This window comes from Tupaia chinensis, unplaced genomic scaffold (genome assembly GCF_000334495.1).
Source record: "Tupaia chinensis unplaced genomic scaffold, TupChi_1.0 Scaffold000140_1, whole genome shotgun sequence".
In the NCBI taxonomy this organism is placed as follows: Eukaryota; Metazoa; Chordata; class Mammalia; order Scandentia; family Tupaiidae; genus Tupaia; species Tupaia belangeri.
In genome coordinates, this window is record NW_006159610.1 from 3,415,950 (window position 1) to 3,442,890 (window position 26,941).

At 40.8% G+C, this 26,941-nt stretch overlaps 1 protein-coding gene across 2 annotated transcripts in view; it reads left to right on the forward strand.

Moving 5' to 3' along the window:
* NUP205 (nucleoporin 205) overlaps window positions 1-26,941 on the forward strand; it is a 168,003-nt gene that overhangs the window by 74,600 nt on the left and 66,462 nt on the right. The window contains exons 3-13 of one of the 2 annotated variants that reach the window (XM_006145012.3): window positions 55-197; window positions 6,681-6,852; window positions 10,109-10,253; window positions 11,370-11,529; window positions 11,952-12,180; window positions 13,888-14,052; window positions 17,476-17,651; window positions 20,071-20,187; window positions 20,368-20,505; window positions 23,817-23,967; window positions 24,336-24,541. In XM_006145012.3, the coding sequence (XP_006145074.1) occupies window positions 55-197; window positions 6,681-6,852; window positions 10,109-10,253; window positions 11,370-11,529; window positions 11,952-12,180; window positions 13,888-14,052; window positions 17,476-17,651; window positions 20,071-20,187; window positions 20,368-20,505; window positions 23,817-23,967; window positions 24,336-24,541 (1,802 nt within the window). Of the gene's footprint in view, window positions 1-54; window positions 198-3,246; window positions 3,385-6,680; window positions 6,853-10,108; window positions 10,254-11,369; window positions 11,530-11,951; window positions 12,181-13,887; window positions 14,053-17,475; window positions 17,652-20,070; window positions 20,188-20,367; window positions 20,506-23,816; window positions 23,968-24,335; window positions 24,542-26,941 lie in introns of those variants that run through there. The other variant, XM_027770489.1, reaches the window with a different exon arrangement.

Genomic DNA, 26,941 nt, shown 5'->3' on the forward strand with positions numbered 1-26,941 from the left:
TTCATTTTTCAGAGGTCTCTTCTAGTTGATACTGGTTTTATTTTTGTCTTTAAGCTGCTAGTCTATGGGGTCCATACAAGGACATTTGGCAAACAGTAGGAAACGCTCTTTGGAGAAGACAACCCGAAGCTGTTCACCTTCTTGACCTGATTCTGAAGAAACACAAGCCTGACTTCATCTCATTGTTCAGAAACCCAGTAAGAAATTTTCTTTCTTCCTTCTTGGTTTTTTTTTTTTAATGTTGTAGGAGTATGTAAACTCTTAATGCATATAAATAAAACAAAATATGTTGTTTGTCTTACTCCAGTGTTTCAGTAATTTTCTTTTTAAAAAATATTATTGGGACCAGCAGTTAGCGTAATGGCTATGTCGCTGGATTCCCATGTAGTCGACCACGGTTTGCGTCCCGGACCTGGTAGCTTAAAACTCACGCCGGGCGCGTGTACGTGCGTGCCTAAGATCCCAAGAGGAGAAAGGAAGAGAAGGGATTGCGGCGTGGCCATCCCCGCTGGGGGGTGATTTCTCACTTTCTATCTCTCTGTCTCTCTCTGTGTGTCTGGTGAGTGCACGCACCCTATAGTGAAAACCTCTTAAAATATTATTTATTAAATTTTTCTTTATTGTTATTATTTTTTTGTTTGACCAGAGAGAGAGTGAGAAAGCAAGCCACTAGGTCTGGGACTTAAACCATGGTTGGCCATGTGGGAGGCCAGCACCTTAACCACCATGCCATCTGCTGGTCCTGGTAATTTATTTTTATTTTTTGAGAGATTTTTGTGATAGGGCACATATGCTCGCTGGAGAGGCAGAGACTGAAAGCAAGAAATCACCTTTGGGGAATGGCCACGTAGCAGTCTCTTCTCCTCCATTCTCCTCTTAGGATTTTGGGGATAGTTGTACATGTACCTGGCAAGAGTTTCAAACCTCTAGGTCTGGGACTTGAACTTGAATCAGCCATGTGGGAATCTAGTGCCTTAACTACTATGCCACCAACCAGCTTCAGTAATTTTTCTTTTTTCTTTTAAGAATTGTTTTATTTAGCTTTATTTATTTCAATTTGACTAGAGAGGAAAGTGTGAGAGAGAAAGAGATGGAATATGAGAAAGCAAGCTGCCAGGTCTGGGACTGGAACCATGATTGACCATGTGTCCAGCACCCTTAATCACCATGCCACCTGCTGGCCCCTCAGTAATTTTCTTTTAAAATATAATTTTTCCAGGCCAGTTGGTGTGATTGTTTAGTTGACTGGATCCAATATGTCCTAGTGGACAGTTAGAGTCCTCACCTCCGTGACTCGAGGAGCATTCCAGGCACATGAACATGCATGCTTCAGATTCCAAAAGGAGGGAGAAATGGAGGCATTGAGATATAACCATTCCCCATCAGGAGTGGTTTCTCAGCCTCTCCTTTGGTTTTCTCTGTGGTGAATATATGTGTCCTCTGGCAAAAATTTTTTAAAAAGAATTTTTCAGGAAGCTCTACTTATTCATTCATTCATTCATTCATCCATTCATTTAGGAGAGGTTCTTGCTTTAGGGCACATGTGCTCACCAGAAATACAGGGACAGAGAGACAGAAAGCAAGAAATTACTCCCCCTGCCCCCAGGGGAATTGGCCACGCCGCAATCCCTTCTCCTCTATTCCCCTCTCTGGATCTTGGGCACTCACGCACACATACCTGGTGTGAATTTAAGCCCCTGGGTCTGGGACTCAAACTGTGGTCAACTACATGGGAGTTCAGTGACATAGCCATTATGCCAACTGCTAGTCCCTCAAGAAGCTCTAGTTAGAAAAGTCCTGACTTTTTTGTGTAGAAAAACAGAAAAATGTGTCATGACTTTTCCGACGATGTATGTATATATATGTGTGTGTGTGTATATATATATATACATATTTGAATCGCAAAGGATGTGTGTGCTCACTGTAGACAGAGCACAAATGAAGCAACAGCCTCACAGTGGAGCCCAAGAGAAACCCCCTACCACCTCCCCAGTCATGCCGCAGTCCGTTTTCCTCTAGTTCTCCATCCTGTCAGGATTTTAGACGGACACACATGCATCTGGTGTGTTTTTCAAGCTGCTAGGTCCGGGATTCAAGTTGCCAACCACGTGGAATCTGGCTCCCAGCACTGGAGGAGAAGGGATTGCGGCGTGACCATCCCCCCGGGGGGTGATTTCTCACTTTCTGTCTCTATGTCTCTCTCTGTCTGTCTGGCGAGCGCACGCGCCCTATAGCAAAAACCTCTCAAAAAAAAAAGTTTGAAAGCATGTCTCTGACCTCTTTAATCTTGCTTCTGTTCTGTGAATTCTCTATCATAGTCTCACACCTCTCTGAGGCATTGCTCACATTCTGATGTTTCTTGTCACCCAGATTTTTCTCCATCCTTCAAATATTAGATTGTTGGAAAAGTTATGCATTTTAGTGTAGAAAAACGTAGAAAAATACATCATGACTTTTCCGAACCCAATTTTCAAAAAGAATTATTTTTATTTATTAGTATTGTTACTTTTTTCATAATTTGCTCTAGGGTATGTGTGCTCACCAGAGAGCGAGAGGGAGCAGGAGGTGTAAAGAGAGGGAGTGAGAGAAAGAGAGAGAGAGAGAGAGAGAGAGCAAGCTGCTAGGTCTGGGACTTGAACCATGACTTGCTGTGTGGGAATTCAGCATCTTAACCACCATGCCACCTGCTGGCCCCCATCCTTTATATATTGCACGAATTTAGCCATCCCCTAGCAATCTTTGAGCATTATTTTTTTTTTAAACAGAAACATTTTTTATTGGAGCCAGTAATTGGTGCAACAGTATCTGAGCTTCTGCCCTGTGTCCCAGACACTGTGCACTAGTGCCGGAGCTCCCCTCCCCTCCCCTCCCCGTTTTTAGTTTGTTAAAGAGCACTTGCCAGAGAGAGAATTCTAATAAACTGTGCTTTTATATTAATGTTTGGTTGCTATATAAATACCTTATATTGGGACTGGCAGGTGGCATGGTGATTAAGGCGGCTGGACTCCCACATGACTGACCGTGGTTCAAGTCCTGGAACTGGCAACTTGCTTTCTCAATTTTCTTCTCTCTTTCTGGTCAACTTCAATGAAATAAATAAAATAATGACAATGAATAAAATAAAAAAAAATCCCTTATATTAAAAAGTAGCCGTGAGGATGACTAAAATGTGTAGGTGAAAAGTCACTTCATTTTTCAGAGGTCTCTTCTAGTTGATACTGGTTTTATTTTTGTCTTTAAGCTGCTAGTCTATGGGGTCCATACAAGGACATTTGGCAAACAGTAGGAAACGCTCTTTGGAGAAGACAACCCGAAGCTGTTCACCTTCTTGACCTGATTCTGAAGAAACACAAGCCTGACTTCATCTCATTGTTCAGAAACCCAGTAAGAAATTTTCTTTCTTCCTTCTTGGTTTTTTTTTTTTAATGTTGTAGGAGTATGTAAACTCTTAATGCATATAAATAAAACAAAATATGTTGTTTGTCTTACTCCAGTGTTTCAGTAATTTTCTTTTTAAAAAATATTATTGGGACCAGCAGTTAGCGTAATGGCTATGTCGCTGGATTCCCATGTAGTCGACCACGGTTTGCGTCCCGGACCTGGCAGCTTAAAACTCACGCCGGGCGCGTGTACGTGCGTGCCTAAGATCCCAAGAGGAGAAAGGAAGAGAAGGGATTGCGGCGTGGCCATCCCCGCTGGGGGGTGATTTCTCACTTTCTATCTCTCTGTCTCTCTCTGTGTGTCTGGTGAGTGCACGCACCCTATAGTGAAAACCTCTTAAAATATTATTTATTAAATTTTTCTTTATTGTTATTATTTTTTTGTTTGACCAGAGAGAGAGTGAGAAAGCAAGCCACTAGGTCTGGGACTTAAACCATGGTTGGCCATGTGGGAGGCCAGCACCTTAACCACCATGCCATCTGCTGGTCCTGGTAATTTATTTTTATTTTTTGAGAGATTTTTGTGATAGGGCACATATGCTCGCTGGAGAGGCAGAGACTGAAAGCAAGAAATCACCTTTGGGGAATGGCCACGTAGCAGTCTCTTCTCCTCCATTCTCCTCTTAGGATTTTGGGGATAGTTGTACATGTACCTGGCAAGAGTTTCAAACCTCTAGGTCTGGGACTTGAACTTGAATCAGCCATGTGGGAATCTAGTGCCTTAACTACTATGCCACCAACCAGCTTCAGTAATTTTTCTTTTTTCTTTTAAGAATTGTTTTATTTAGCTTTATTTATTTCAATTTGACTAGAGAGGAAAGTGTGAGAGAGAAAGAGATGGAATATGAGAAAGCAAGCTGCCAGGTCTGGGACTGGAACCATGATTGACCATGTGTCCAGCACCCTTAATCACCATGCCACCTGCTGGCCCCTCAGTAATTTTCTTTTAAAATATAATTTTTCCAGGCCAGTTGGTGTGATTGTTTAGTTGACTGGATCCAATATGTCCTAGTGGACAGTTAGAGTCCTCACCTCCGTGACTCGAGGAGCATTCCAGGCACATGAACATGCATGCTTCAGATTCCAAAAGGAGGGAGAAATGGAGGCATTGAGATATAACCATTCCCCATCAGGAGTGGTTTCTCAGCCTCTCCTTTGGTTTTCTCTGTGGTGAATATATGTGTCCTCTGGCAAAAATTTTTTAAAAAGAATTTTTCACGAAGCTCTACTTATTCATTCATTCATTCATTCATCCATTCATTTAGGAGAGGTTCTTGCTTTAGGGCACATGTGCTCACCAGAAATACAGGGACAGAGAGACAGAAAGCAAGAAATTACTCCCCCTGCCCCCAGGGGAATTGGCCACGCCGCAATCCCTTCTCCTCTATTCCCCTCTCTGGATCTTGGGCACTCACGCACACATACCTGGTGTGAATTTAAGCCCCTGGGTCTGGGACTCAAACTGTGGTCAACTACATGGGAGTTCAGTGACATAGCCATTATGCCAACTGCTAGTCCCTCAAGAAGCTCTAGTTAGAAAAGTCCTGACTTTTTTGTGTAGAAAAACAGAAAAATGTGTCATGACTTTTCCGACGATGTATGTATATATATGTGTGTGTGTGTATATATATATATACATATTTGAATCGCAAAGGATGTGTGTGCTCACTGTAGACAGAGCACAAATGAAGCAACAGCCTCACAGTGGAGCCCAAGAGAAACCCCCTACCACCTCCCCAGTCATGCCGCAGTCCGTTTTCCTCTAGTTCTCCATCCTGTCAGGATTTTAGACGGACACACATGCATCTGGTGTGTTTTTCAAGCTGCTAGGTCCGGGATTCAAGTTGCCAACCACGTGGAATCTGGCTCCCAGCACACAGTGCTTTACTACTGCAGTATGGGACCAGTCCTATCTCTTTTAATCTGCAAAAGTTAATGTGTTTATTTCTAGCAAGGAGATAAATATTTGAAAATGATACAAGAAATTTAGTATATTTCAGAAGTACTGGCTATCTTCGAATTTTTGACATATAATTAATAATACACCTAAATTCGGAAGCTTGATTTCATTTCCAGATTCTCCTCAGGATTTTAAGTGTTAATGGTATTTATGTAACTTGTGTTAGCCAAATTAATTAATGCTTGCATATTGTAATTACTGCACATTGAATTTTTTGCAGGCAAGCGTGAAGTGGAGGGGATTCAAATTTGGAAACTCTACTCCTTACTATTTGACACGTTTGTTTTATACACTAACAAAGTCATCTAAGAACTATAATGGGGTTGCGTTGTAAGACTTAGATTTTTTTTCTTTTTTTTCTTTTTTTCCCTTAAGGAGCCAGTTAAGCTGGGTTCCAGTCTTAGCTCTCTAAGAGCTGTCCGATCACGGACAAGTTACCTGAGTTATGTGAGCGTCAGTTTTTTTCATCTGTAATAGAGAAGCAAGATGAAATGACGTGTATAGCTCTATTTAAGGTTTACAATTTTAAGATTTTTATGATCTATTAGGTAATTCTTTCTTCTGCGTCATTTGTTAAATATTTGGACTGAATAACCTTTAGGAAATAAGACCACATTTTATGTAATATGAGTAAATAATTATTCACTGTACTAAAATAATTGAACAACTCACATATCCATTTACGACTCCCCATTTGAAGACCATCCTGTTTTTATTTTGAAATATATAATCGGAAAAGTTATTTAGAAACTTGAAAAGCTTTTGATTTTTATTCCTATAGAGAGGGTGTTTGCGCACAAGTGAGAGAGAAGCAGCCTCGATAGAGCTTTGTTATACCGCAGTCCTCTTCCATTAGCCTTCCAGCTCATCTAAGTTTCGATACATGCACAAGGTACATGTGTGTGCACCCAGCATGTTTCACATTGGCTGGGCCAGGGATCTGAGCCTCTTGTCAGCCCTGTAGCTTCCTGGAGTTCAGGATGATACTGACAATGCCATAGAGACTGGACCTCTTTAGCAAATTTAAAAATAACGAGCTACTTTGTATGTTTTCTCCAAATTTTATAGTTCAGAGGTTAGCACAGTTAGAGAAGGTAGTATTAAGAAGTTGAAGGTTAACACAAAATGTTGCCACATAAATATCTAATTCTAGATAACCTGATAAGAAATGTAACTTTCCGCCTTGTTACCAGTTTGTATTACCAGGAATTAACTTTTGTAGGTAACACTTGTCTCCATTGTGTAATTTTCCTAACATGATTACAATGTTGTCATTGTAGCCAAAAAATGTTCAACAGCATGAAAAGGTTCAGAAAGCCAGTACAGAGGGAGTTGCCATCCAGGGTCAACAGGGGACCCGACTTCTTCCTGAACAGCTCATTAAAGAAGCCTTTATTCTCAGTGACCTTTTTGATATTGGAGAATTGGCAGCTGTGGAGCTTCTCCTCGCTGGTAGGTTGACATTTAACTGAAACTATGGTAAGACCATGCAGACTGATAAAATCATTCACTCGTAGTTAAAAATGTTATGTTGTTTAAATTCCAAAATAATTTTCTAAGTATTTAGTTCATTTGACAAAACCATATTCAAAATATTTCCTTTTGTTTATCTTCGATTAAAGAGAAGGCATTTGAGGTCAGCAGGTGGTGTGGAGGCAAGGCAGCTGGGTCCTACATGGCCAACTGCAATTTGAGTACTGATTTCAGCGACTTGAAAACCATGCTGGGCATGTGTGCATGTGTGCCCAAAATCCTGAGGGGAGAATGGAGGAGGGGGTAGTGACCATCCTTTCTTTTTCTATTTGTGAGCGCACATGTCCTATAGCAAATAAAAAGAGAGAGAGAGAGAGGTTGCAGAAGGCTTTTGTTTAACTATTAGAACTGTTAAAGGTAATTGAACAGTTTTGGGGTGGGGGTGGCATGGTGGTTAACGGTGCTAGACTCCCACATAGCTGACCATGGTTCAAGTCCTGGACCTGGCGGCTTGATTTCTCACTTTATCTCTCTCTCATTCCCTGGCCAAATTAAAATGAATAAATAAATGGATAAATAAAATTAAATGAAATAATTCTTTAAAAAAAGATAATTGAACAGTTTTTTTTGGAGGGGGAGAGGTTTTTGCTATAGGACTAGTGTGCTCAACAGAAAGACAGAGACAAGAGATAGAAAGTAAGAAATCACCCCCCCACCCAGGGGGCTGGCCATGCTGCAATCCTTTCTCCTCTCTTCTCCTCTTAGGATCTTGGGCATGCATGCACACATGCCTGGCATGAGTTTAAGCCACCGGGTCTGGAACTTGAACCACAGTCAACCAAATGGGAGTCCAGCAACATAGCCATTACACACATCTGCTGGTCCTGGTAATTGAATAGTTTTTAAGAGAGGCTTTTACCTGATTTATTACCAAAGGTGATTGGTAGCATTGCAGACATTTTATAGTACAAAGCATTATTCATACAATGAGTACGAACTTAGGATCACTGATTTTTTTGGGGGGGTTTCTTTTTTTAAATTTTTAAATGCCAGAGAGTACGTGTACACACAACAGATCCTAAGAGTGCATCTTCCAATGGGGTCTGGTCATATTGCAGTATTTATTTCTCCAATTCTCTATCCTATCGGGATCCTGGGTGCACACGTATGCCTGGTGTGTTTTTCAGGCCACTGAGGCTGGAATTTCCACTCTGCTTAGCCGTGCGCAGCCTGGTTTCCTCCGTGCGGTGCTGTCACACTCTACTGCAGGGCTGACCTTGGGGCTTCTGTATGAGGGGATGATTCAGATAACGAATAGGTTAAAAATAAGATAGTATCAATAATACTGAGTACTCGGAAGAAACTGTGAGCCAGTGGGATGCTGAGATGTGGGGGTGCTGGTTGGAGTAACTGTAAGCAGAGTACTTAGAGAAGACCTCTCTGAGAGGGCAATATCTGACCTGAATAATTAGTAGGTGCCAGCTGCTCAGATCTCTGGGCAAGGCTGTTACAGGCATAGCAAGCAGTGGATGCTTGAGGTGGAAACAAAGGTGACTTTAAAGATGAAAAGATCGGGGCCAGCAGTTGGCGTAATGGCTATGTCGCTGGACTCCATGTAGTCGACTGCGGTTCGAGTCCCAGACCTGGTGGCTTAAACTCACGCTGGGTGCGTGTGCGCGCATGCCCAAGATCCCGAGAGGAGAATGGAGGAGAAGGGATTGTGGCGTGGCCATCCCCACCAGGGGGTGATTTCTCACTTTGTCTCTCTGTCCTTCTCTGTCTTTCTAGCGAGCACATACGCCCTATAGCAATAAAACCTCTCCAAAAAAAAGAAATTCCCATAAAACAAGCAGTTTATTTATTTATTTATTTTTTGGAGAAGTATTTGCTATAGGGCACGTGCGCTCACCAAAAAGACAGAGACAGAGAGATAGAAAGAAAGAAATCAGGGCCCCGGGGGGATGGCCACACAGCAATCCCTTCTTCATTCTCCTCTCGGGATCTTGGGCACGCACGCACATGCACCTGGCGTGAGTTTAAGCCACCGGGTCTGGGACTCAAACTGCGGTGGACTACATGGGAGTCCAGTGCCATAGCCATTATGCCAACCGCTGGTCCCAAAACAAGCAGTTTATAATAGAGAAGCCATGTAAAATAAGCATTTTAGTTGGACAAAAGATTAGTGTGAAGCAATTGGCTGCTAAGTATTCTTTTTGACCTAAGGAAGCATTAGAAGAAATACAACAATGGGAACAAGGAAGATAGTTTTCCCGTTCTGTGAAGCGGATGTTACCTCGCCACACTTAAGTTTTGGGTTAACTCAGAACTTTCATTTTGCAGTTTGTTCTTATCTGCCATGTGCCAGACACTGTAATATAAAGAGGAATAAAACCTCAACTAGAAAGGAGGAGTCTAGTAATTGCAAAAGATGTAGAAATAAATAATTTCAGCACAGTTAAGTGCACTAATGCAAGACCTGCAATGGTCTAGCAGAAGGGATTTAAACTGACCCTTAGATTGTATAGAGAAGTCTTCACAAAGATCCTGAGGTTTAAGGTAGGTGTTGGAAAATGAATAGGCATATATCCAGTGGAATAGTTTTGTCCTTAGGAGGATGAAAGACATCTTGGCAGAGGAAATGAGCTTACAGGAGGCCGAAACACAGTGATGAATTGGGAGCTAAAGGCAGAGTCATGGAGGCATGATTGAGACAAGGGGAGAAGAAAGCTGAATCTGAGACTTCCAAATGAGGTTCCCTGCAAAAAAAAAAAAAAAAAGTGAAATTCCTTCAAAGAGTATTAAAAGGATGTGTAAAACTTAAAATGTGAAAAATATATTATTTAATTAAAAGAGAAGACAAGGGAAGTAACTTCCAAATATGTGGAAGATTTCATATGAGAACGAGTACAATGGGCATTGAATGAAATTAGATTCGGTGCACAATAGCGAGACCAAGATTCTCACCTGTGTATGGAAATTATAGATGAATGTGAAATTGTAAGCATTTAGAAAATGATGAATTCCATGTTTTTGCTAGTGTGGGTGTAGGTCGAATGGCCCCTTGAGAACGTCTGCAAGGAATAAAATAGTGGACGATGTCTGACAGAGAGGACATGAAGGGCCCCTGAAACTCTGAGAGCCTATGATTCTTTGAATTCATCTTAGTATAAGGATTTTTGTTTTATCCTAAACGCATGTGTTTATTTGTTAAATTGTTTTAAACGTTCCTTTTTAGGAGAACACCAACAGCCACACTTTCCTGGCCTTACCAGAGGATTAGTAGCTGTTCTTTTATATTGGGATGGAAAGCGGTGCATTGCAAATTCCTTAAAAGCCTTGATACAGTCTAGACGCGGAAAAACATGGACCCTAGAACTCAGGTCTGTATGCTATTTGAGATTTCAGAGATTAATTTGGCATTACTTGAAGAGTTACATTTTTAGAAATAACAGTTTCTTAAGATGTATAATATAAGCGAAATATATAATGTAAGTTGAGTTAAATAAACTTCTTTATTTCTACTAAGAATGACACGATAGTATTTTTAAAAATAATTCTTTAATTTATTATTATTACTTAATTTGGTAATGTACTCTCACCAGTTAGAGACAGAGAGAGAGAGAAAGTGAGAAAGCAAACCACCAGGTCTGGGAATGAACTGTGGTAGGCCATGCGAGAGTCCAGTGCCTTAACCACCATGCCACCTGCTGGCCTGACACAAGTTTTTTTTTTTTGAAGAGGTTTTTGCTATAGGGCACGTGCACTCGCCAGACAGACAGAGAGAGACAGAGAGACAGAAAGCGAGAAATCACCCCCCGGGGGGATGGCCACGCCGCAATCCCTTCTCCTCCATTCTTCTCTCGGGATCTTCGGCATGCACGCACACGCGCCTGCCGTGAGTTTTAAGCCACCGGGTCTGGGACGCAAACCGTGGTCAACTACGTGGGAGTCCAGCGACATAGCCATTACACTATCTGCTGGTCCCTGACACAAGTTTTTTTAAGAGAGACTTTTGCTGTAGGGTGCATGTGCTCACTAGAGAGACAGAGAGACAGACAGAAAATGAGAAACTCCCTGGGAGTGGAATGGCCATGTTGCAATCCCTCCTCCATTTCCTCTCAGGATTTTGGGCATGCATGCATACACGCCTGCAGGAATTTCAAGCCACCAGGTCCAGGACTCGAACTGTAGTCAGCCATGTAGGAGTCTAGCCATAGAACCATTACACCATCTGCTGATCTCCTGACACAACAATTTTTACCTGCTTTATTTTGTTTACAAATGACAAATAACTTAATTACACCTGGTTAGAAATATATTGAAGCTCAGTGATCTAGGAAGGATGAAAAGAACTAGGTTATACAATAATTCATTCTGGTTATTTTGTGTAATGCAACATATAGTCAAAAGAGCGTTTGCTATGTCTATTATATTATAAGGAAGTGTAAGCATTATTGTTCACCCTAACTTTGTGTATTGATTTATTTTCATTACAGTCCGGAGCTGGTTTCCATGATAACACGCTTTACAGATGAGCTGATGGAGCAAGGCTTGACGTATAAAATTCTTACTCTGGTGTCACAGATTGATGTGAATAATGAATTTGAGAAACTACAGCGCGAGAGAGGTTTGGGCAGTGAAAAACATCGCAAAGAGGCAAGGATTCAATGAGATTAATCCATGGGTTATGTGTCAATTCTCAGAGGCAGAAAAATCATGAAAATTAGACTATTTTTCTACTTTAGGCACAGGAATATTGATAATGCATGTTAACACATGTGTTTATGAAACTGCCTTGCAATTGTTTCAGCTCTCCTTTAATATAGCATTTTAACTCTTTTTCTGAAATGAACTTTTCAAGAAATTGGCTTTTCCAATTTTGTTAAGAAATTTAGGGATGAGGAATAGATAAAAGGTTTTGGTCATAATTCCAGAGGTGAGATTTTAGATCACTTGTAGATTCAGATAAGTTTATTTTGTTAGTCTTTATATTAATAAAAAAAAGAAAGTTTACACTTTGGGATAAGACCAGGTTTCATGGTGATTTATTTATACTGATAAATACGTTTTTATTCTAGGTTTCTGATCTCATCAAGGAGTGTAGGCAGTCTCTGGCAGAAAGCCTTTTCGCCTGGGCTTGCCAGTCACCTTTAGGCAAAGATGACACCCTGCTCCTCATCGGACATTTGGAGAGAGTGACTGTGGAGGCCAATGGCTCACTGGATGCAGTGAATCTGGCTCTTCTCATGGCACTTCTGTACTGCTTCGATATCAGTTTCATAGAACAAACTACAGAGGAACGAGATGGTACTGAATTTTATACCTTTTAATATGTTCATCTCAAAAATCAGATTTTAAATTGTGGCAATAACATTTAAAAAGGGACTTTTTTGGAGGGGTTTTAGTTATAGGGTGTGTGAGCTCGCCAGAAAGAGAGACAGAGAGACAAAGTGAGAAATCAACCCCAGGGGGGATGGCCACCCTGCATTCCCTTCTCCTCTCGGGTAATTGGCCACGCACGCACACACACGCCTGGTGTGAGTTTAAGCCATCGGGTCTAGGACTCGAACCATAGTCAACTACATGGGAGTCCAGCAACATAGCCATTATGCTAAGTACTGGCCCCAAGAAGAGCCATCTTTTAACACTAAGACAAAATATTGTTTGTTTTGTTTTTATGTATGCAGTTCACCCATATTTGAATACTTAGATTCAAGATCGTATTAAAAAATAACCACAAAGATGAGTTTAAGCCACTGTGTCTGGGACTTGAACCACGGTCGACTACATGGGAGTCCAGTGACGTAGCCATTATGCCATCTCTTGGTCCCAAAAATGAGCAGTGTTTAAGAGTATATAATATGTGTTTGTGAGTTACATGTGCCTAATTTACTTAATTGTTTTTTAAATATTTATTCACATTTTCAAGCCTTTTTTGTAAACAGTAAGGGATGAGCACTATAATTTTTTTTTTTTTTTTTGGGGGAGAGGTTTTTAGCTATAGGGCGCGTACGCTTGCCAGAAAGACAGAGACAGAGACAGAAAGCGAGAAATCACCCCTCAGGGGGGATGGCCACGCCGCAGTCCCTTCTCCCCTATTCTCTTCTCAGGATCTTGGGCATGCACGCACACACGCCCGGCGTGAGTTTAAGCCACCGGGTCTGGGACTCGAACCGCGGTGGACTGCATGGGATTCCAGAGACATAGCCATTATGCTAACTGCTGGTCCCAGCACTATAATTTTAATAATTATTTGACCTACATTTTCTGTGAAGTAGAGTCAAATAGAATAATTCTTTTAGAAAAAAATTCAGAATTGTTGTCTTTTAATTTTTTTTTAATTGCCAGAGTATATGTGCACTTTCCAGAGAGAGACAGAGACAGAGAGGCAGAGGTAGAAAGCATTGCTTCCAGTGGAGTGTGATTACATGTCAATCTCTTCTCCACCTCTCCCTCTTTTTGGGATTTCGGGCATCCTTCCATACATGCCTGGCTTTTTTTTTTCTTTTTTAAAGAATTATTTATTTAGTTTTATTTATTATTATTTTTAATTTGCTATGGGCACATGCACTCTCCTGAGAGAGAGAGAAAGAGAGAGGAGAGAGAGAAATCAAGCTGCCAGGTCCGGGACAGAGAGAGAGAGAGAGAGAGAGAAGAGGAGAGAGAGATAATCAAGCTGCCAGGTCCGGGACTCAAACTGGTCAGCCACATGTGAGTCTGATGCCTTCACCACCATGCCACTGCTGGCCCACTTGGCATGTTTTTCAAGCTGCCAGGTCTGGGATGTGAACTGGCTAGTTAGCCATGTGGTATTTGGCTTCTTAAGCACTTGTCCCTGGGCCATCCTTGTATTTCTTAACACTAATATAGTTTTTGGTATGTTAAATATTTATGTTAAAGAGTCATACTTTTTGGGTGCCAGTGTTCACATTTTCTGTCTTTTATCTATTCTTATATATCAAAAGTGAGAATTTCTGTATTTTTTGGTGAAATGGTCTGTTTCTGTGTTTTCAGATATGATTCATCAGCTTCCATTATTGACAGAGAGGCAGTACATTGCAACAATTCACTCTCGTCTCCAAGACTCGCAGCCTTGGAAGCTACCTGGGCTGCAGGCCATTATTAGACTTGCCTGGGCACTAGCATTGAGAGGAATCTCCCAGCTACCTGACGTGACAGGTAAATTGTTTATAGTTATAGTATAGCATACTGGCATTTTAGTGAAATTTTGGGAGGGGGTGTTATTTTCGACATACATAATCATGAGCATACAAGTGTTCCTAGAGTTGTATCAAATGAAACTTTGTAATGTCATAGTGAATAGAGATCTCTTTTCCCTTTTCTTCCAAAACAAATGATATGAAATATTTATTTCCATTTCTTGGACTCAATGACAATGGTCTTAACCTTCAGAGTAAGAGGTTTTTTTTTTTTTTTTTAAGAGATTTTCACTGTAGGGTGCGTGCGCTCGCCAGACAGACAGAGAGAGACATAGAGACAGAAAGCGAGAAATCACCCCCCAGGGGGGATGGTCACGCCGCAGTCCCTTCTCCTCCATTCTCCTCTCAGGATCTTGGGCACGCACGCACACGCGCCCGGTGTGAGTTTTAAGCCACCGGGTCCGGGACGCGAACCGCGGTCGACTACGTGGGAGTCCAGTGACATAGCCATTACGCTAACTGCTGGTTCCCCAGAGTAAGAGGGTTTAAAATTTAAAATGACGTCAACACACTGAATATTTCTGTGATTGAAATTTACTATTACTTTTATATGTTTTCCTTCTTGGTTTGTTCATTGACAAATTAATTTTTCACATTTTGTCAAATTGAAAACCTATACTATTTTTTAAAAGAGTTTTTTAATTTTTAATTTTATTTCTTATTACATATATTAAAATGTGCTATAGGGCATGTGTACTTGCCAGAGGGAGACACAGAAAGAGAAAGGGAAAGTGAGAAAGCAACCTGTCAGGTCTGGAACTCAAACTGCAGTTCGCCATGTGGGAGTCCAGCACCTTAACCACCATGCCACCTGCTAATCCCAAAAACCAATACTATTTTAAAATAAAATATATTAGAAAGGAAATACCTGGATTAAACCAGAACAGATGTGAAATTCTGACTTCTAATTATTTGTTACTCACTATATCGTAGCCTATTCTGCTATTTATATTCAGTGGTTTACTCTAACAGAATGAGAACTAAGCTTTTTTTTTTTTTTTTTTTTTGTCAATTTGAGGACCAAAGAATTGTCATTCTGTAGGTTTTCTTCTTAAAAAATTTTTTTACCAGAGGGCTTGTGTGCTTGTAGGGTGTGGGAGTGTGGGGGAGTAAAGAGTAGAAGGGGTTGGTGGAGGAGTAGGTGGCAGTGGGAGTGGTGGGGGTGAGAAGCCCCCACCCCCCCACCATGGGGGACAATCATGCTGCAATCCTTTCTCAATTTCTCCTCTTGGGATTTTGAGCACATGCGTCTGGTATGTTTAAGCTGCTGAGTCTGGGACTCTGAATGTGCACTTGACCATTGTGGGATCTAGTCATCTTATCCACCACACCACCAGCTGGCCCATTTTTGTAGGTTTTTATGATAAATTTGGAAAGGCTTTATTCAAATTTATAATCTATGCAAATCCATGAAATCCATGTCAGTGTTTTTCTAGTCCTATAGTGTCAACAGATTCTGGTATCTTACGTTTGTATAATTCAGATCATTTTGGCCACTACTGCCATGCTATTCCCAAGGAGTTTGTACAAATATATATATTTTTTTCTTTATGAGTGTTCCTTTGACCTGAGGGGAGAATGGAAAAGGGATTAGTGTGGCCATGCCCCATTGGGGGGTGGGGTGCTTTTTCACTTTCCCTCTTTGTCCATCTGTCTGTCTGTCTCTGTGTCTTTCCCCAGTGAGTGTATGCTCCCTCTGGCAAAATGTTTAAAAAGAAAAAAAAATAAAGAACAGGATTGGAATGTTTCAAATCCCACATCTTTGACTACTCAGTATCTTTGGTTCTACAAGTACATGCGCCCCCCCCCTCCCCCAAATAATTATTTGGGGCCAGCAGGTATACTGATTAGGCGCTGGACCTCCACATGATTGATTGCTGTTCAAGTCCCAGACCCAGTGGGTTGAAACTCATGCTGGGCATGTGTATGTGCATTCCCAAAATTCCGAGAGGAGAATGGAGGAGAAGCGATTGTGACATGGCCATCTTCCTGGGGTGATTTCTTTCTCTCTCTGTGTCTCTGGCAAGCACCCTATAGCAAAAGTCTCTCAAAAAAGATAGAATTACTTTATTATTATTATTATTATTTTAAATTTTTCCTATTGGGCATGTGTGTTTACTAGGGAGTAACAGAAAGAGATAGAGGGCGTGAGAAAGCAAACCACCACATCTAGGACTCAAACTGTGGTTGGCCATATGGGAGTCCAGTGCCTGCTGCCACCTGCTGACCCTCATGTATATGCCCATTTATAAGCTTTAATATTAGAATTTTTAAACTACTAAGAACTTTTATATGTTAATTTGAATTTAAAAAATGCTGGAAAGGATAAATAACTTATATTGCAGAAATGATCACTTTTTGAAATAATGCAGATGACTTTTAGCAAAGAATTGACATTTGAGAAAATTACTTTTTACTCTTCATAAATTTCTGGAAACTATAACAAACATGTTTACTGCATGTTTAAATTTTATAAAAATGGGACCAGCAGGTGACATGGTGGTTAAGATGGCTGGACTCCCATGGCTGACTGCAGTTCGAATCCCAGACCTGGCAGCTTGCTTTCTCATTTTCCTTCTCTCTCTCTGTCCCTCTCTGGTCAACTTCAAAAGAATAAAATAAAATAATGACAATGAATAAAATTAAATAAACTACAAAAAAACTTATGAAAATTATTGTAGTTTCACTAGACTTCATAAAAGTTTATTAGCATGTTGTTTTTAGGTATTACAACTCAGCTTACATTAAGATTAGTGATATTTTATTACCTAAATAAATAGTTTTATTTATTTATTTATTTCTTTTTTTTGGAGAGGTTTTGCTATAGGGCATGTGTGCTCACCAGAAAGACAGAGAGAGACAGAGAGACAGAAAGCGAGAAATCACCCCTCAGGGGTGATGGCAATGCCGCAATCCCTTCTCCTCCATTCTCTTCTTGGAATCTTGGGCACGCACGCACACGTGCCTGGCGTGAGTTCAAGCTGCCGGGTCTGGGACTCGAATCGCAGTTGACTACATGGAAGTCCAGCGATGTAGACATTACTCCAACTGTTGGTACCTCCCGTGGAATATTTTTTAACCAAAAATTAAATAAGGCAGTGTGGGGGCTGACAGGTGGCATGGTGAAGATGCTGGACTCTCCTATGGCTCACCACATTTGTTGTCCCTAACCTGGCAGCTTGCTTTCTCTCCCTTTCTTAATTTTAAGCTGCCGAGTCCAGGACTCAAACCACAGTTGACTACATGGGAGTCCAGCACATAGTCATTATGCCATCTGCTGGTCATGAGGTCTGAATTTCAAACCATTAACAGAGTGCCATGAGGTACTAAATCTCCAGGAGGTTAATGACTTCTTCCATGTATTGTTTTTCTCAACTTCTAGCTCTGGCCGAATTCACAGAAGCAGATGAAGCGATGGCAGAGCTCGCGATTGCTGACAATGTTTTCTTGTTCCTCACCGAATCTGTAGTGGCATCAGAAAACTTCTATCTCGAGGAGTTTTATATTCGCAGAATACATAATCTCATCACAGACTTCCTTGCACTTATGCCAATGAAGGTGAGTGTAATAATGTAAGATGGGAAAAAGAAATGAACGAATTTTATAAAATAAATTTAAAGCTCATGGATTAATCAACTTTTTGTTTTGGAAACAAGTAAAATATTTTAGTATATATTAAAATTTGACGGTAGTTATGTTATAGCTTGTAAATCAGAAATATTTGACATTGAGAATAGTTTTTGAGAAAGTATGAGTAAATTAAATGTTTCTGTAGATAGAATTTTCTTTTTCTTTTGAGGGGTTTTTGCTATAGGGCGCGTGTGCTCGCCAGAAAGACAGAGAGAGACAGAGAGACAGAAAGTGAGGAATCACCCCCCAGGGGGGATGGCCACACTGCAATCCCTTCTCCTCCATTCTCTGGGATCTTGGGCATGCACACACATGCGCCTGGTGTGAGTTTAAGCCCCTGGGTCTGGGACTTGAACTGCGGTTGACTACATGGGAGTCCAGTGACATAGCCATTACACCACCTGCTAGTCCCGTGTAAGTAGAAATTAACCCTGTATTACTCTAGGGTACGAAGTTGAGGTTACCTTATTTAGTGTTTTTATATATGATATGGAAGAGGCACAGTAGAAAATCTTGTTTTATAAATGATACTTGTTTCAGCTCTTAATTTTAGTATAAAAAATGGGCTTCAGCAAGGATAAAGGTAAATTAATGAATGGATTTAAGATGCTGTAATGTAAAGACTGCTTTTGACGAAATAGCCTGAGCTATTACAGTGGTCCAAAAAAAGGATTCCTGGAACCGTTTCAGTTAATTTGTTCATAACATATTTTTTGTATGCCATTTTGTGCCAAATAAGCCATTGAAATGGTGGTGGCAGGAAATAAATGAGGGAGAAAACCCACCTTTTTTGTGTGAATATTTAACCATCATTTTCATGTATGTGTATTAATTAGTACCCTAAGGGGTCTGTAATTGCAATATATTGTGTAGTTCTGATACCATACCTTTTGAAAAACAAGGCAAAGGGAGCAGGTACCTAGTATGGTAGCAAAAGAAAAAATAATCAAGGTATGAAGCACTTACTCATTACCTGAGTTCTAGGTATTTTTTAAAAAATATTTATTTATTTAATTTTATTATTATTTTATTTTTAAATTCGCTATAGAGAATATGTGCTCACCAGAGAGAGAGAGAGAGAGAGAGACAGCTGCCATGTCTGGAACTTGAACCGTGTCTGGCCATGTGGGAATCCAGAGCCTTATCCACCACCATGCCACCTGCTGGCTCCAAATTCTACGTATTATGCTAAGGGTTATAAAGAAGACAATTAAGTAGAAGATTATTCTGTGCCAAGCAAAGAATTTATAATTTAGTTGGAGAGAGAAAATACGAACATGGAAAAATAATGCCTGTCACTGATTTCTAGTTTAATTCTATTGTGGTCAGAGGATTTTATAGAATTTCAGTTGTGTTAAATAAGGTTTGTTTTGTGGCTCAAAATATTGCTTATCTTGATAAATGTTCTGTGTATACCTGAAAAGAACGTAGAGTTGGCTGCTCTCCTGTGGAGTGTTCTATAAATGTCAATTAGGCCAAGCAGGTTTATAATAGTTGTTCAATTTTTCCATAACCTTACTGATTTTCTGTGTACTTTTTTCCAAGTTTATTTGTTTTGAGAGAGAGAAGCGTGCACATGTGTGCATGCATGCAGAAGAGAGACAGGGTCTCCTCATGCTGTGATTCCCTCTCCGAGCCTTCCGGCCACTGAGGATCACAGGTGTACACTGCACACTCGGCCTGTTTCAGTTAGACCTGGGGTCTGGACCCAATTACCCAGAGGGCTGCAACATTGCAGAGAAGCATGCTCCTGCCTGTCATGCCATCCTTGGGCTTACTTGTTCTATTGAATATCAAGAGAAGAGTATTAAAATCTCCAACTATTAATTGTGGATTTGTCTAGCTATGATTTTTTTTTTTTTTAAAGTAAGAAGTAGCTTTTCACTTCTGTTTGCATTTGGTTCACATAGGTATTAATGAGGCATATCAGCTGGGCTTATAATTTCAGAACATGTTTGGGAAATGGGCAGGGCTGCTATGCTTGTTAAGATGACTTGTAGTGTTGTTATTGGTGGTTAGTAGGTAGTTCAAGAGATGGTAAATGTTCTGCAGCCTGTAGTATGATCTAACCTCATGAAGAAATGTCCTATCTCAGATGTCAATAATGTCCCTATTAGAAACACTGGATAAACTTCTCTAGAGTGGTAAATGTATTGGAATTTTAAGATATAGTAAATTATGGATACTTATATTGCGGAAAAAGTTGTAGCTTAATTTCTTCTTGAAGATATAGTCTAACTATTTACTTAGTATGTAATCACTGTTAAGATGGCCGCCTTGATTTTGTTCATCATTAACTCAGATATAGTAAGTTTACCTATTGAACCATATCTAATGAATGTAATAGGTGAAACAACTCAGGAATCGGGCAGACGAAGATGCTCGAATGATCCACATGAGCCTGCAGATGGGAAATGAACCTCCCATTTCACTTCGAAGGGATCTGGAACACTTGATGCTCTTGGTAAGCCACTGTATTGGATAGCTTATCATTGCTGCCTCGTTCATGATTTATTTTCCCTAACTTCCCTAAATTGTAGATCTAATACTTTAAATCCACAAGTGAATTCAACACACATGTATGTTTTTAATAAAGTAATTTTTAGTTAGAGGCATTTTTCCAGCATTTGCTTACTCTTTGCAGATCGGTGAGCTATATAAAAAGAACCCTTTTCATTTGGAGCTTGCTCTAGAATATTGGTGCCCCTCGGAGCCTCTTCAGACTCCCACTATCATGGGTTCTTACCTAGGAGTTGCTCATCAGCGACCCCCTCAACGCCAGGTGGGTCTTTGGGTTTTCTACTTTAATGCTCAGAGGTGGGATAATTGGGAGCTTTGCACAACATGAATGATGTTACTTCCTGATGCATTGCTGTTAATACAAATGACCACTAATGCAGCCTTTAGAAATTTATACTTCTGACTTTTATTTAGGAAAATTAGAAACTTTAATTTTTTCTTTTTAAGAGAGCGATTTTTGCTACAGGCACGTGCGCTTGCCAGAGAGACAAAAGCGAGAAATCACCCCCCAGGGGGAATGACCATGCTGCAATCCTTTCTCCTCCATTCTCCTCCTGGGATCTCGGGCACGCATACACACGCACCTGGTGCAAGTTTTAAGCCTCTGAGTCTGGGACTTGAACCACAGTCGAATACATGGAAGTCCAGTGATGTAACCTTTATGCTTTCTGCTGGTCTCTGAAACCCTTAAATTTAAGTTCTGATATTTTGGAATTTATGTAGTCGGCTGTTTCTTAGGTAATTTGTTGGATCATTAGAGGCAGAAAGGCATCTAGTCTCCTTATGTATCATTAATTTGAATTTTATTAGTATTTTAGTCTGTGCTCTATAGCATGCCAGTAGCCAATGTTTACATAGCTGGGGAAGACAGGAGAAGTATAAGCATAAAAGAAAAAGGCTAAGAAGGTTTTTCTTAAAAAAATTTTATTTATTGTTATTACATTTTAATTTGACCAGAGAGACAGAGAGAAAGTGAGAAAACAAGCTGCCAGGTCCAGGACTTGAACCACGGTCATTCCATGTTGGAGTCTAGCACCTTAGTTACCACACTACCTGCTGGCCCTGTTTGTTTGTTTGTTTGTTTCTTTTTTCTTTTTAGAGGTTTTTACTATAGGGTGTGTATGTTCAATGGAAAGACAGAGAAACAGGAAGAAATCATCCCCCAGGGGGATGGCCATGCCGCAATCCCTTTTCCTTTCTCGGTATTTTGAGCACACAGGCACATGCCACTGACTTGACTGCACACGCACATGCCGTTGAGTTTTAAGCCACCAGATCCAGGACTTGAACTGCAATTGACTGCATGGGAGTCCAGTGACATAACCGTTATGCCATCTGCTGGTCCCAAGGCTAAAAAAGTTTTTTTTTTTTTTTTGAGAGTTTTTTTTGCTATAGGACACATGCGCTCACCAGAGAGAGACAGAAAGCAAGAAATCGCCCCCTAGGGGGATGACCATGCCACAGTCCCTTCTCCTCTATTCTCCTCTTGGGATCTTGGGCATGCACACACACACACCCAGTGTGATTTTTTTTTTTTTTTAAGACGTTTTTGCTATAGGGTGTGTGTGCTTGCCAGAAAGACAGAGAGAGACAGAGAGATAGAAAGTGAGAAATCACGCCCCGGGGGAATGGTCGCAATCCCTTCTCCTCCATTCTCATCTTGGGATCTTGGCACGCACATGCACCTGGCATGAGTTTAAGCCACCAGATCAGCGACATAGCGACATAGCCGTTACGCCAACTGCTGGTCCCCCAAGGCTAAGAAGTTTTAATTGATGATAAAATGCCTATGAGTCTGTAGATAATGTAAGCAAAAAGTTCATTTTCTACCCTGTATGAACTAAAGTATGATGTACAGAAGCAAATAAAATGATTATTGTATCAGCATTCATCTTTCTGGAATTTCTGTTCTAGAAAATTTCATGCTGTATAGTTTTCATTTTTTTCTAGAGTCAAGGATCAAATGTCTCGTTTTACTGTATCTGTTAGATTGCATTAATTTTTTCTTCCATTTAAAAAAATTTCTGTAGACCCTATTTAACAATTTAAAAAGTGGAACCAACAGATGGCATGTTGGTTAAGGGCACTGGACTCCCACATGGCCAACCATGGTTCAAGTCCCGGACCTGGCGTCTTACTTTCTCACTTTTGCTCTCTCTCTCTCTCTCTTTCACTCTGTCCCTCTCTGATCAAATTAAAATAAATAAATAAAGTTAAATAAAATAATTCTTAAAAAAATGTAAAGATTGAGAAAAAAAATTTTTTTTTTTTTTTTTTAGATTTTTGCCTTAGTGTACATGTGCTCACCAGAGATAGATAAACAGATAGAGAAGGAAATTAAGAAATCACCCTCCATGGAAGATGGCCACACCTCAGTCTCTTCTACTCCATTTTCCTCTTGGGATCTGGGCATGCACACATGCACCCAGCATGATTTTCAAACTACCAGATGTGAGACTTGAACCATGGTTGACCTGGAGTCAGCCATGTGTAGTCCAGTGCCTTAATCACTGTGCCACCTGCTGGCTTTAGAAAAACCTTTCGTTATGGAATATTAGAATCATATGGTAGAGAGAATAATTATAATGAAAATCTAACATATTAATTTCCTATGTTAACATCTTGCCATGGTTGCTAGTGAGAGGAAAATGGAGGAAAAGGGATTACGTGTGGCCATCTCCTCCTGCGGGCTGATTTCTCACTTTCTGTCTTTATCTCTTTGGTGAGCGCACTCGCCCCTTAGCAAAAATCTCTGTAAACAGTAAAACTAGGTTTTGAATAAACATATTTTTGAACTTGCTGGTTAATTTTGAATGAGTAAATTATTTTATTCATGACAGAGTGCAGGAGCGTACATGCACAAGAGAGAGAGCTTGAGGCATCCTTGACAGTTCTTCTCATGCCTGGATCGCCTTGTCCCCAGTCCTTCAGCTTGTTATATTCTTGAGCATGCGAGCATTCAAGACAGCCTGGAGATCTAACCCACCATCATCAATGTGGCTTTGAGCCTACAGTTCAGTTTGTATTGACTGTCCCACTAGACTAGGCCAAGAGTAGTCTGTTTTGTGACATTCAGGTATTTTAGAGAAAATGGACTTTATGTTCATAAAGATATTATTCTATAATTGCTTTAAATTTTGTAAGGCAACCTTGAAATAAAATAGTTTTTCGTAAGTAGAATACGAGTTTGTTTTGTCTTTTATGAGGGTTAAATCGGAATTCTTTAGGCTCACTCCGTATTCTAGTGGATAAGGCAGCTGGATTCTACATGCCAGCCACGCAGTTGGGATCTGTGAGCTTGAGAAACTTGTTAGGTGCATATGCTTGTGTGCCCAAAATCCCAAAAGGAAGGAGAGATGGAGGAGAAGGGCTTGGGACATGATCACTCCCCGTGGTGGATGCTTTCTCCTCTCTATCTCGCTCTGTCTGTCTCTTTCTCTCTGGTGAGTGTCTGTCCTCTCTAGCATAAACAAAACTACTTCATTAGTTTTACAACATGTGTAGTCTTTAATAGCAAGTTCATGTTGCCTTAAAGTTAAGATATGCTTTATATACACTTTTTCTTTATTTCAGGTTGTTTTGTCAAAATTTGTTAGGCAAATGGGTGACCTGCTGCCTCCAACTATTTATATTCCTTACTTGAAAATGCTGCAGGGCTTGGCCAATGGGCCCCAGTGTGCCCATTATTGCTTCAGCCTGCTCAAAGTCAATGGTAGCAGTCACGGTAAGGAAACCTGGATGTTGCTGAAGTCTGTTGTTACGCTCTGGAGTTCGGTACCCCACTGCCTAGGGGAGAATATTGGTTATCTGGGCGAGGTTCTACCAGGGGTTTAAGTTATTTTTGTAATAATAGAGGGAAAAAAGCACACTGTTGGTTCTTGTACACAGTGCTGCTTTGTTAATAGCCTCCTGGGTTGGGGGATTTTGCCATTCTCCTTTATGAAATACAGTTCAGCATAACAAATAAGAATTTATGTAAATCTTTATGAGCTCATCTGACAAGGGCAAACAGAGTTTATTGTTTTAAATTAATTTCTATTTCCAAATAATGACTAGACCTTTTGGAAAGACAATTCTGTATTGTTTTTACAGTTGAAAATATTCAGGGGGCAGGTGGCAGTCCTGTTTCCTGGGAACATTTCTTTCACTCCTTAATGCTTTACCATGAACACCTCCGGAAAGATCTTCCGAGTGCGGATAGTGTCCAGTACCGTCACCTTCCTTTACGTGGCATCACCCAGAAGGAGCAAGACGGGTTGATCGCCTTTTTACAGCTCACGTCTACTATCATCACTTGGGTAAGGTCACCCCTCTACCACAGAATCTTACGTGTAGTCTAGCACAGTGAGCGGCATGTCAGGGGGCCCAGATGTTTGGATGCTTACTTTAAATGTTAGTATCTCAAGTTTATGAATAGTAAATTTAGCGTCTATACTAGCATTCTGTCTTTTAAGCTCTTTGTTTCCTTGTCCTCTACAGGGCAGGGTGTATATTACAGTAGCCCTGCTGAATCGACATAATATTAATCTCTGTATATTTTTTTCTAGAGATGAATTTTGCTATACAGAGCGTATGCTTGCTAGAGAGCAGAGAGACATAAAGAGAAAGTGAGAAATCACCCCTCGGGGGAATGGCTATCCTGCAGTCCTTTCTCCTCCATTTCCCTCTTGGGATTTTGGGCACGCACGCACACGCGCCCAGTGTGTATTTTTTTTCTTTTTTAAGAATTATTTTGATTATTTTAACTTTATTTATTTATTTAAATTTGACCAGAGAGGGACAGAGTGAAAGAGAGAGTGAGAAAGCAAGCCGCCAGGTCTGGGACTCAAACTGCACTTGGCCGTGTGGGAGTCCAGCACCCTTAACCACCACACCACCTGCTGGTCCCAATTTTTTTTTGGAGAGGTTTTTGCTGTAGGGTGCGTGCACTCGCCAGAGAGACAGAGAGAGACAGAGAGACAGAAAGCGAGAAATCACCCCCCCGGGGGGATGGCCACAATCCCTTCTCCTCCATTCTCCTCTCCAGATCCTGGACACACATGCACACACGCTTGGTGTGAGTTTAAGCCACCGGGTCCAGGACTTGGACCACGGTTGACTACATGGGAGTCCAGTGACAATAACCATTACGCCATCTGCTGGGCCCAATATTAATAATTTTTAATTGCTGGAGAGAGAAAGAAAACACTCCACAATTGTGCATGGTCACGTGTAGTTCTTTTGTTCATGTTGCCTTAAAGTTAAGATATGCTTTATATACACTTTTTCTTTATTTCAGGTTGTTTTGTCAAAATTTGTTAGGCAAATGGGTGACCTGCTGCCTCCAACTATTTATATTCCTTACTTGAAAATGCTGCAGGGCTTGGCCAATGGGCCCCAGTGTGCCCATTATTGCTTCAGCCTGCTCAAAGTCAATGGTAGCAGTCACGGTAAGGAAACCTGGATGTTGCTGAAGTCTGTTGTTACGCTCTGGAGTTCGGTACCCCACTGCCTAGGGGAGAATATTGGTTATCTGGGCGAGGTTCTACCAGGGGTTTAAGTTATTTTTGTAATAATAGAGGGAAAAAAGCACACTGTTGGTTCTTGTACACAGTGCTGCTTTGTTAATAGCCTCCTGGGTTGGGGGATTTTGCCATTCTCCTTTATGAAATACAGTTCAGCATAACAAATAAGAATTTATGTAAATCTTTATGAGCTCATCTGACAAGGGCAAACAGAGTTTATTGTTTTAAATTAATTTCTATTTCCAAATAATGACTAGACCTTTTGGAAAGACAATTCTGTATTGTTTTTACAGTTGAAAATATTCAGGGGGCAGGTGGCAGTCCTGTTTCCTGGGAACATTTCTTTCACTCCTTAATGCTTTACCATGAACACCTCCGGAAAGATCTTCCGAGTGCGGATAGTGTCCAGTACCGTCACCTTCCTTTACGTGGCATCACCCAGAAGGAGCAAGACGGGTTGATCGCCTTTTTACAGCTCACGTCTACTATCATCACTTGGGTAAGGTCACCCCTCTACCACAGAATCTTACGTGTAGTCTAGCACAGTGAGCGGCATGTCAGGGGGCCCAGATGTTTGGATGCTTACTTTAAATGTTAGTATCTCAAGTTTATGAATAGTAAATTTAGCGTCTATACTAGCATTCTGTCTTTTAAGCTCTTTGTTTCCTTGTCCTCTACAGGGCAGGGTGTATATTACAGTAGCCCTGCTGAATCGACATAATATTAATCTCTGTATATTTTTTTCTAGAGATGAATTTTGCTATACAGAGCGTATGCTTGCTAGAGAGCAGAGAGACATAAAGAGAAAGTGAGAAATCACCCCTCGGGGGAATGGCTATCCTGCAGTCCTTTCTCCTCCATTTCCCTCTTGGGATTTTGGGCACGCACGCACACGCGCCCAGTGTGTATTTTTTTTCTTTTTTAAGAATTATTTTGATTATTTTAACTTTATTTATTTATTTAAATTTGACCAGAGAGGGACAGAGTGAAAGAGAGAGTGAGAAAGCAAGCCGCCAGGTCTGGGACTCAAACTGCACTTGGCCGTGTGGGAGTCCAGCACCCTTAACCACCACACCACCTGCTGGTCCCAATTTTTTTTTGGAGAGGTTTTTGCTGTAGGGTGCGTGCACTCGCCAGAGAGACAGAGAGAGACAGAGAGACAGAAAGCGAGAAATCACCCCCCCGGGGGGATGG